This window comes from Austrofundulus limnaeus, unplaced genomic scaffold (assembly GCF_001266775.1).
Source record: "Austrofundulus limnaeus strain Quisiro unplaced genomic scaffold, Austrofundulus_limnaeus-1.0 Scaffold108, whole genome shotgun sequence".
NCBI lineage: Eukaryota > Metazoa > Chordata > Actinopteri > Cyprinodontiformes > Rivulidae > Austrofundulus > Austrofundulus limnaeus.
The window spans coordinates 74749-84695 of NW_013952510.1; the positions used below are offsets into that span (position 1 = coordinate 74749).

The following is a 9947-nucleotide window of genomic DNA, read 5'->3' on the forward strand; positions in this document are numbered from 1 at the left end:
ATTTAAAAGGTTACTGAAAGAGGAAAATAGATTAAAATAATGGAATATGATTTTTAGATGTAAAACTATTATTAATTTATTATAATTAAAATTTACTTACATTTAACGTTTATTTTTTTCTCTAATTCTTTACTTTTTGTTTCATTCTTGTTGGTTCTGTTTGACTAAAACATTGTTTGACCCTAGGGCTGCCACAAACAATTATTTTTATAGTAGATTATTTTTTCGATTTGTCGACTAATCAGATCATACGTTAACTGAATATAAAACATACAGCTTATCGCGGTGTCAAAGCAGTTTGGAGAGAAAAACAAAGTAAAGAACAAAAAAGAAAACGATTAATCGATTATTAAATTAGTCATCATTTATTCTAATAATCGATTAGTCGTCGATTAATCGTTGCAGCCCTACACACATTAATTCAAAGCAGGAAAACATTTAAAGCAGGCAGGTTAGTGGTCCCCCCAGGACCAGAAGTGGACACAGCTGTTTTCCATATTTAATATACTCAGTCCAAGTCAAAGGCCTAGAATTCATTGAAAGAGCACCGTCACAAGACTAAAATCATCTCGTGTTGAGAAATGGATTTGAAAGCAATTTGGTAAAACCTTAAATGCCAAGATTTTAATTAAAGATGTTGAGCTTGAGGTATGCGTTAAGGACGATACTCAGCCACTACTACACTTGAGACATAGCTCACTTTGTCTAAAATTGGTTATATCTATTTTTTGTCGGTCAGTTATATTATGGTGGCTTTCTATAGGGCTGCACAATATATTSAAAATTCATTGTCATCGTGATAACAGCCTGTGCAATATTTATAATCGCAACAACGGCATAAACTGCAATAAATGGTTGGCTCAAAAGTTTGCATTTTCAAGTTTTGTCACTCAGATGGAAGTTTGAAGTATTTCACCAATCAAATATAGAGCCCTTAATGTATTTGGCCAATTGGATGGATCCCTTCATAAAACAATAATTTTGGATTGAAAATGATTTGTTGTTGTTGAGTTTTTTTGTTGTTGTTTTTGTTTTTGATGGGGTTTTTTTCTCTGAATTCAGAGCAGAAAGACATCTAAACTACATAATTATGTATTTGGTATTTGTTCATTTATCACAAATCATATTGTCATTGCAATATTATATTAATCACCAATATCGCACATCGCAGATTGTTCTAATATCGTGCAGCCGTATTTCTTGAATTTGATTGATCTGAAAATAAGTAATCAGTTGTAGATATGAACCCAGTGATTACTTGTAAAAAATTTTCAGTGATTAGGTATTTTGCTAACAGTACTGAATGAAAAAGTATTTTGTTTAACACTGATTCTTAAATGCGCTACACACTGTTGTTGTTCATTAAGATGTTTGAACTATTTTTGATAATAAAATGTGTAGTTATGTATTGCGATTAAGCTCCGATTAAACAGTAGCGTGTGACTCTTTATGGGTCATCTCAGTACAGGCCGTACTTTTTAAGGAACAGATTAGTCAAAACACGCCTTACACTAACACAACAGACAAAGAAGTGGTTATTTCATCAGATTTCAGAACTCGTGTTAAGTCCAAACTTCTCTTATTTTCAAAACTGGAAAATATTAAAAGAAATCAGGCCTGGCTTAGCATAATTGCTGTTTTTACAGCAGGTTCCTGTTCTGCAGAACATRAAAAACACACAGATATCAAACATCACATCACATTAATATACACTATAGGCACACACATATACTAAATTACAAAATAGAAAAAAGCAGTGTTTTACACTTTAGATGCCTAACTGTGAGTGCAAAAGAAAGTGTCCAACAGGTAATGAGCATGAGTCRTCTTTAAAAGTTGCTGTGTTGATATGGGTTTTATATTTTGTGGAATCTCATTCCATGCTTTAGTAAAAACATAGAAAAATGATATATGGCCGAAACACTTTTTAAAGGCTGGTAGTGGAAAGTGTCCACTTGTAACAAACCGAGTTGAGCGACCATTTCCAATATTGGTTTAGGCGTCAGAACAGGAAAAGCTACATACTTGGCACCATTAATCCAAAAATACAATTTAATATTACTGTATAAAACATCATTTTGAAAAGTTAAAGGATTTGAAGAAGAAAGAACAGTGATAAGTCAAGCCAAGATGTTTATGAATTTTGTAGGCCCTATTGTAGAGCCTAGATATGGGTTCCTATATTCCATTAGTATTAAGAGACCAGACAGACAGTACAACATGGTTGAAAGTAGGAATGCACAGATAAGAATATTTCAGCCAATATCGATATCCGATGTTGTTGTTGTTGTTTTTGTTGTTGTTGAGGCCAATAACCGAAATTCACCGATATTACACAAACACACAAATTATTTATATACATATACGCACAAACACACTTGTGTTTATTTTTTAATACCGTAAAAAAATGACCAGACCACTGACATGGCTCTCTACTTCAGTTATTCCTGACTGCGCAACCTCACTGATTACCATGACTGAACATATACTGTACCACTTGACCAACCACTTCTCCTCCTACAACAGAAGCACAAAGCTTAAAAGGAAATCAATATTTGACTGTCTTATATCGACCCAGTTTGAAAAAAAAAAAAGACCAACATCGGCTGATACCGATGTTAATGCCGATTATATCATGCAYCCCTAGTTGAAAATATGAAAGTATGAAAATAATTCCCAGGTATTTCTGAGTAGTGACAATAGAAACTACATGGCAGGAGGGGCCTTGCAAATCAGTGAAGTCTCTTGTCCCAGAGGGAGTGGTTTGGTTAGGAGATTGTGTGTAAAAAGTTTTTTTTATTTCCTGGTTTTTGGCCAAATGCCTCAAGACTAATACAGGTCAGTATTTGGTCCAGTGGAAAGGGGGTGTATGGCCTTATTTATTTGCATCTAAACATTTAAGTCTAAAATCTGAATTTGTCWCTCGGTTTGTTCTTGCGTACTCAGTAAATAACATGTTTTCTTACGGTACAATCACAGATGTGGGCAAGAACATTATTGCCCTTTTGCCTTCAGCAGCAGGGAATTAAAAACACAAACAGATGACACTTAACACAAGTCTTAAAAAATCCAAATAATTTTTAATTTGTTGCAGTTTTTAAAACAAGTCACTCAGATTTTAATAAATGATTGAATGACCAAAAAAAAAGACTGATCTTTTTTCTAGTAAATTAATTCAGTGTATTTTTGCCTTGTTTCAGTCCATCTGATGTGGGCCCTTACGTCCTCTACGTCGGTCGCTACCAGCTGAATGGGTATAACCCTCACGAGTCGTCATACACTGTGAAACGGGTTGAGGTCCCACCGAATTACATAGAACCTCACAGTGGGAGAGATGTGGCTCTGGTGCAGCTGTCCAGTCCAGTGACCTGGTCTAACTTTGTTCGTCCCATCTGCTTGCCTGCATCCAGCACATTGTTCCCAGCTGATATGCCGTGCTACGTCACGGGCTGGGGGAACGTCCGGGAAAATGGTAAAACTTGACAAACCTTTCAAGATTTTTTGTTGTTTAAATATTACATAATGTCAAAGAAAAACTTTACCAGTTTTATTCAACGTGTAGGTCCTTTATAAAAACATTGTTAAAGTTTGAATGATTTACATTATGATTGGCGTAAACAGAAAAAMKGTTCTAACGCAGCATRTTTCTRTATATGTGTATATATATATWTTTTATTTGTTCACGTCTCCTTCAGTCCCTCTGCCAGGGGCTGGGACTCTACAGGAAGTGCAGGTGCCAATCATCGCCCAGAGTTCATGTCAGCAGATGTACCAAACAGACCCGACGGAGCAGGTAGACATTCTTGATGACATGATCTGTGCTGGATACCAACAGGGCGGCAAAGACTCCTGCCAGGTACGATTGGATCATCTGCTGTGTTTGCTGCTGCTTTTATTCACAGATCTGTTTCTGCACTCAGGCATCATCTAGTCCAGAGCTCTGCAACTTTTACAATCAAAACGGCCATTTCTGCCTCAAAAATACATCCTCTCCAAAGCCACTATAAATAGACTTTAAAGACTGGAATAAGCATAAATGTTGGAAAAATGCAACTAATTAATTTTTATAGAAGTACAACATATAGAAAACTGCTTTCTTACTTTATTCATAGAACTAAAATCAAGACATTTTTAGTGTTTGTAGGACAAATAAAAACAAAACTCTTGTGAAGAGGGGGAAAACATTTTGTCCAGTCCACCTTTGATCAAATATAACCACTAAGTTCTGAAGGTGTATGTGTACAAAAATAGGAAATGATTAATATTTGCATAAATTGAGTTAACATTTAAAAAATGGACAGTTTATTAGATTTAACTATAAATCACTGAATGTATTTATGTATTTAACTTTACTGAGATTTATTTGATGAAAAACAAGTCTTTGCTTCTAAATTTTATTGTTCTCAGAATAACTTGCTGTTTTTCCAAAATGCCTAATTCCAGTGTTATGTTTGTAAAACCACATTTTTTTCTTAGCAACTTGTACGGTAAATGTATTTAAAATGTTTAAATTTCTTGTGGATTTCAGAGAAAGATCTCACTCACTTTATGGCTGAACATTAGATTGTTAAAGTGAGGAAAAACGGTTAAGAAACTATTAGGACCAACTAGTGTCCAGTTTGCTGTAATAAATACTAGATGAGAGAACTGCTGCAATTAATTTTACTAGTGTGATTCATAATGCAATAATTTCCATGTCAGTTTTGCTCAAATCTATAAAGGTTCCCTACAAAGGAACCAAAATGTCACATGGGCCCCAAAACTGCTGGTTGCAGATCCCTGATCTGATTTAGTAATTTGAGTCTAGTGGTACCTTGGAGGTGTAATCTAAACAAGTGTGTCCACATTGTCTCCTAAGGGTGATTCAGGAGGGCCTCTAGTCTGCCGGATGATAAACGGGACCTGGGTCCAGGCTGGGGTGGTGAGTTTTGGACTGGGCTGCGCGAACCAGAACAAGCCAGGCGTGTACGCCAGGCTGACCAGCTTCCCAGACTTCATCCGCTCCGTGGTACCGGAGATCCAGCTGTACGGACGGGCTCGTCAGAACTGGTGCTGGGGGGTTGGGATGTTGCTCAGCTGTCTGTCCACTCTGCTGATGATGCTTCAGAGATGAGGTGCTTTCGAAGTTTGAGGCGTACAACTGAAGGCCCTCTGAATGAAGGAGTTTAATAGAAAGTATGTTTAGTGATTTTTTTTTTTTTAAGTCAAAATCTGTCCATTTGTATCAAGAATGCACATAAAGCCAAACAAAACCTGTGATTTTTTTTTTATAGCTAAAACTACATCTGATTTTTCTGGAAGTATTTTTTTTATTTTCAACCAGAATTATGTAAAAATAAATTTGCCTTTTTGATCTTTGAATAAACTAATTTTAAAATTCAGTTCAGCCTCTGAGCATTAAGTTTTGTTTACATATGGCATAAGTTCATTAATTTAAAACCTTTTCCAATTGTCGTCGCTGATTGGAGTTCACTGTGAAGTAATTCAAACCTTTTAGAGCTTGCATTTTGTTGTAATTGATATGAAAACAACCTTGTCGAGGTTAATTTTTAAGCTMATATTATAGTAAAGATCCAGAAGCAGACTAAGTGACAAAATGTTTTATTAAACAGTATCTGCAGCATGTCACAATGGTTTTAAATTAAAAAAAGACTGCTTTGTAGTGCCCTATAAAAATATCTTTCATATTAAATTAAAACATTTCTGTTCAGGTGTTTGACAGTAAAAAAAAAAATTAAAATAAATGAATGAAAGTTGTTTTGTTGGAAAGGGTGAGTCAAGCGTCAGGGGGGATGGTATCAGAGAGGATCATGGGCGAGCCGAGCTGTAGCTCCTGCTGCAGTGACTCCAGGTCAGCTGGAGTCATGCGGTGGACCTCGCTCCAATCAGATAACAGGGAGGCCGAGAGCGGGGCTGAGTCGTAACTGGAGGAGAGACGAAAAAATGCAGAAGGAATGAGGGAAAGAAACCACTGCTGAAACTGCTGCAAGATGTGTTGATGTGTGAGCTACAGTCCATTAAAGTCAGCCTCGTTTGTCAATATTTAACAAAACCTCGCCTAAAATTAAGAGCTGCTAGAGCTTGAACAAAGGTTAAACTTGTTGTGTAAGGAGCCTGAAACWGTGTTTAGTTATATAATGGGTAGACTACGCTCAAAGTAAACTGAAGTCATTTGGTTTGCACTAAAAAATTTGAATCTTTGTTCATGTTTTATTTTTAGGAAGCCAGACTTTCCTATAATCTTTTAAAGTTGTCTTGATCAAAAATTAGTTTTTCTGAAGGTATTCCTGTTAGACTTTGGCTGCTTCTTTACTTTTTTTTTGTTAACTCTTGACCTGCGAACTGTTCAGAGCTAAACGTTTCAAAACTCCAGTAACTAACCGGTGTTGTTAACTCACAACTTAGCAAAGAACCTATTTTAAATTTGCCAGCTGTCTGTCACAAAAACACTAACATTTGTACAGTAGCCAATCAACCCAAKGATGACACACCTCTTTGGTGATGTGCCAAGACTTTGCAGGAAGAGCAATTTGATCATAAACTGTCTTGTTGCAGATAAACAAGATGTCATAAAGCAAAAAAAAAAAAAAAAAAGTTATCTAATGCAAGGATTTGTGTCAAACATAAAATACTGCTTTTGCAGGTCTAACTGAATAGCAGAAGTTACTTTTGATTTGAATCACTGCATTAAGCACTAGTAAAATCACAAATGTGGACAAAGTTATTTTACATCGAACGACTGCTAGACGCTGAGCTTTTTAGACCCTGTGGATCTGACAGAACCTGCAGATAATGCAACAATATTCTGACTAATTTATTTCAGAAAGATACAGAAATGCATGGTTTTCCACATCACAAGCTGTATTAGTGCTGACCTGTCCCGGTCACAGTGTTGCAGGTCTGTTAGGGACTGGTTGAGAAGGTCATCCAGGTCAAAGCCCACACCGTAGCCCGCCCCGCTGCCCTTCGGAGTGACTGAGAACACAGGAGGTAAAATATCCTCTACCTGACGGAGGAAAAGTGGGAACATCGGTTCAATTAAACAGAGTCCTTCAAGTCGGTTTAAGCTAAGAAAAGAATTGTGACTTTCAAGTTTTAATACACAAAACATAAMTAAAATATATATACCTGGGACTTTGAAAGCTGCTGTGTTACTTTATTGATGTCAGGGGCAATGGAGGGTCCCTGCTGACCAGTATCTGTAAATCCTAAACTGGGGTGTGGCTGCGAGGGAACCCCTAAAGTCCCACAGAGGTGATGTATGTTTTGTGTTGGTTTCTCCTCTATAGAAGGACAAAGCTTCTCCATTGGTCCCGTAGCTGCGGTCGAGTTGATGATGTTCTGGACTCTGACGTCCACAATTCTGTTCGTCTCTCTGCTGCTCAGTGCTGCAGTTTTGGACAGAAAACTTTCATGCGGGAGCAGCTGTGGCTGAAGTTTGGGGTCATATTGAGATTGATTGTTAGGTTGTTGAAGAAAGCTTGATGATGATGGCGGCGGCTGTGATGCCATGTTTGGTTGTTGCGGTGGCCTCGTCTCCAGTCGTGCGCCGCTCCAATTTGCCACACAGCTGAAGCCACTTTGAATGCTTTCCTTGGTGTGATGTTTGACTGTGTTTTTATTAACTAATCCATCAGAGACCGTCATATCTATCTCTCCACTTACAGCAACAACCATATGTGCTGGAGGCTTGTTCTGGCTCATGGAGAAAGCTAACGGGAGCTGCTGCGTTCTGGGAGGCTCAAACAACCCCGGCTGGTTCGGTTTGACTTGAGAGCTTGCCTGCTCGCGATGCTGAATCTTTGTCGCGTCTTTATCCACCGCATTGTTCAGAGCTCTGTCACCACCAGCTGCAGCTCGGAGCGAGTTCACATCAAGGTCTTGATTATTTGCTCCATCGTKATTGCCAGGCTGAGATTTCTCACCGCGGCTGTCCACCATCATGGTCCAGCGCTGCAGCAAGCTCTTGTCGTTGTCGCTCAGCAGAACCCCGCCCAGGAAGTCTCCTTGTTTTCCTTCTTTTTTCTCCTTTTCCTTCATTTTTTTCTCCTTCTCTCTCGCCCGTTCCTGCTTCTTCCTTCTTTTCTCTTCTCTTTCTCGTTGACGCTCCTGGGCTGTGACAGGCCGGCGCGACTCTGGACCAGAATATGTGGAGAACGAGACGCCTCCTGCTAGGCCAGGGTCGATGCCCAGAACCAAGGCACCTCCATTTGCAAAAAAAAAGATATAAATAAAAAAATATACATCAGATAAAAGACCAATTAGAAAAAAAAACATGAGGATGAAAGTAAATAAATGWACTTACCAGTCTTGGTTTTGTGTCTGAGAGCTGACTTCAGTAGGGCTGCTTTCAGTGCAGTTTTAGTAACTTCTGAAATTGCTCCTTCCTTTCTGGTTCCTTCTGGTGCACGTGGAGGAGGAGGCCTTCCTTTCTTAGACATGGACTGTGAGAGAGACTGAGAGAGAGACTGGGCCTGTGCTGCAGACAGAGACAGTGAAGGCACGGTGTTGGGAAGAGATGTGATGCTTTGTGCTTTTGTTGCAGGGACGGAGGTGGGATCCTGAGCCAGGCAACGGTTCTGGGTGTTCGGCACCTGAGAAGACTCGCCGTCTCTCATGGCTTCTGGAGGAGCATCCTGGCTGGACACCGGCGTCGTTAAATCGATCGTCTCTGGCTGGCCGCTGTCAGAGTTGGCGCTGGGCATGTCCACGTCAACCAGATCGCCTTCACTTTTACTGAAGAGGGACAAATTATGGGCCACATGAAGCGAGGCGACCTCTAAAAGTGTTGCAGGCTCATTAAAGGTTTTCATCTGGTTTGTGAAGGCTTGGTTCAGTTCTGCTGGTGGATCTTGTGGCGGTTGAGGTTTCACTTCTCTGATTTGCTGTATTTGTTGTGCTTGTTTAATTGGAACCATTGTTTGTCCCGTCACAGTTTCAGGCTGAGCGTTGCACTGAATACTGCTTTGTGCCGTAGCACCACTATTTCTCGCCAAAGGCCTGAACTGCAGTCTCTGACGGGAGATCTGTTTCTTTTTATGAAAGTCCTGAATTTCCATCAAAATGGCCTCTTTGATTTGTTCTTTATTCATCGGAAGCTTGTCAAACTCAAAGTCAAAAGCTGGCACACAGTTGGGCTCGTCGTCTTGGTCATGGTACTTGGCCAGGTAAGGGTGCTCCAGTGCTTCCCGCACGCTAATGCGGTCACGAGGATCAAAGCGCAACATGGCCCCCAGAAGGTCTAAAGCCCCTGGTTCGGCTTGTGGGTAGAGTTTAGCCAGAGGAACCGGGGTTCGCGATGGAAGACTCTGAACATAAGAGCGCACCCTGTCAGCCCTGATAGAACTGATCAAACCCTCAGGAGGTGTGCCCAGCACGCTCAAAATAAGCTGGAGCTGGTGGACGTAGTGCTTCCCGGGAAAAAGCTGCTTACGACCCAACATTTCCGCAAAGATGCAGCCCACRGACCACAGGTCGATGGCGAACGTGTAGTGACTCAGAGAGAGCAGGAGCTCAGGCGCACGATACCACCGGGTGGCCACATACTCAGTCATGAAGGAGTAAGTATCCTCAGGGTGCGAGCTCAAACCTCTCGCCATGCCGAAGTCACCAATTTTTAGCTCACAGTTTTCGTTCACCAGCAGGTTGGAGGGTTTGAGGTCCCGGTGGATGACGTTGGCCGAGTGCACATACTTAAGGCCACGAAGGAGCTGGTACAGAAAGTACCGCGTGTGCTCAGGGGTCAGAGTCTGTGCAGAGTGGATGATCTGGTGCAGGTCGCTCTCCATGAGGTCCAACACGACGTACCTGTTCACACAGAAGTGGAGGAGAGATAAGCGAGTAGTAGGGGTGCAACAATACAGAAAATTCACGATTCAGATACTTTAGTCTCACGGTTCTATATTTTTTCGATACAAAAAAAGAGAAATTTCCATGCCCCTTTTAAC

At 40.1% G+C, this 9947-nt stretch overlaps 2 protein-coding genes across 4 annotated transcripts in view; one reads left to right on the plus strand and one right to left on the minus strand.

Moving 5' to 3' along the window:
* The window catches only part of zgc:92313 (serine protease 27), a 6752-nt gene extending 1408 nt beyond the window's left edge, over positions 1-5344 (plus strand). For both annotated transcript variants that reach the window (XM_014013900.1, XM_014013901.1), the window contains 3 exons: positions 3201-3472; positions 3696-3856; positions 4859-5344. In XM_014013900.1, coding sequence (XP_013869354.1) covers positions 3201-3472; positions 3696-3856; positions 4859-5113 — 688 coding nt within the window. In that variant the 3' untranslated portion in view covers positions 5114-5344. The remainder of the gene's footprint in view (positions 1-3200; positions 3473-3695; positions 3857-4858) is intronic.
* A 338-nt stretch (positions 5345-5682) lies between these two features.
* The window catches only part of mapk7 (mitogen-activated protein kinase 7), a gene marked incomplete in the record, with an annotated part of 7864 nt that continues 3599 nt past the window's right edge, over positions 5683-9947 (minus strand). The window contains 4 exon segments of one of the 2 annotated variants that reach the window (XM_014013903.1): positions 5683-5924; positions 6876-7006; positions 7129-8204; positions 8306-9807. In XM_014013903.1, coding sequence (XP_013869357.1) covers positions 5777-5924; positions 6876-7006; positions 7129-8204; positions 8306-9807 — 2857 coding nt within the window. 2 annotated transcript variants of the gene reach the window in all.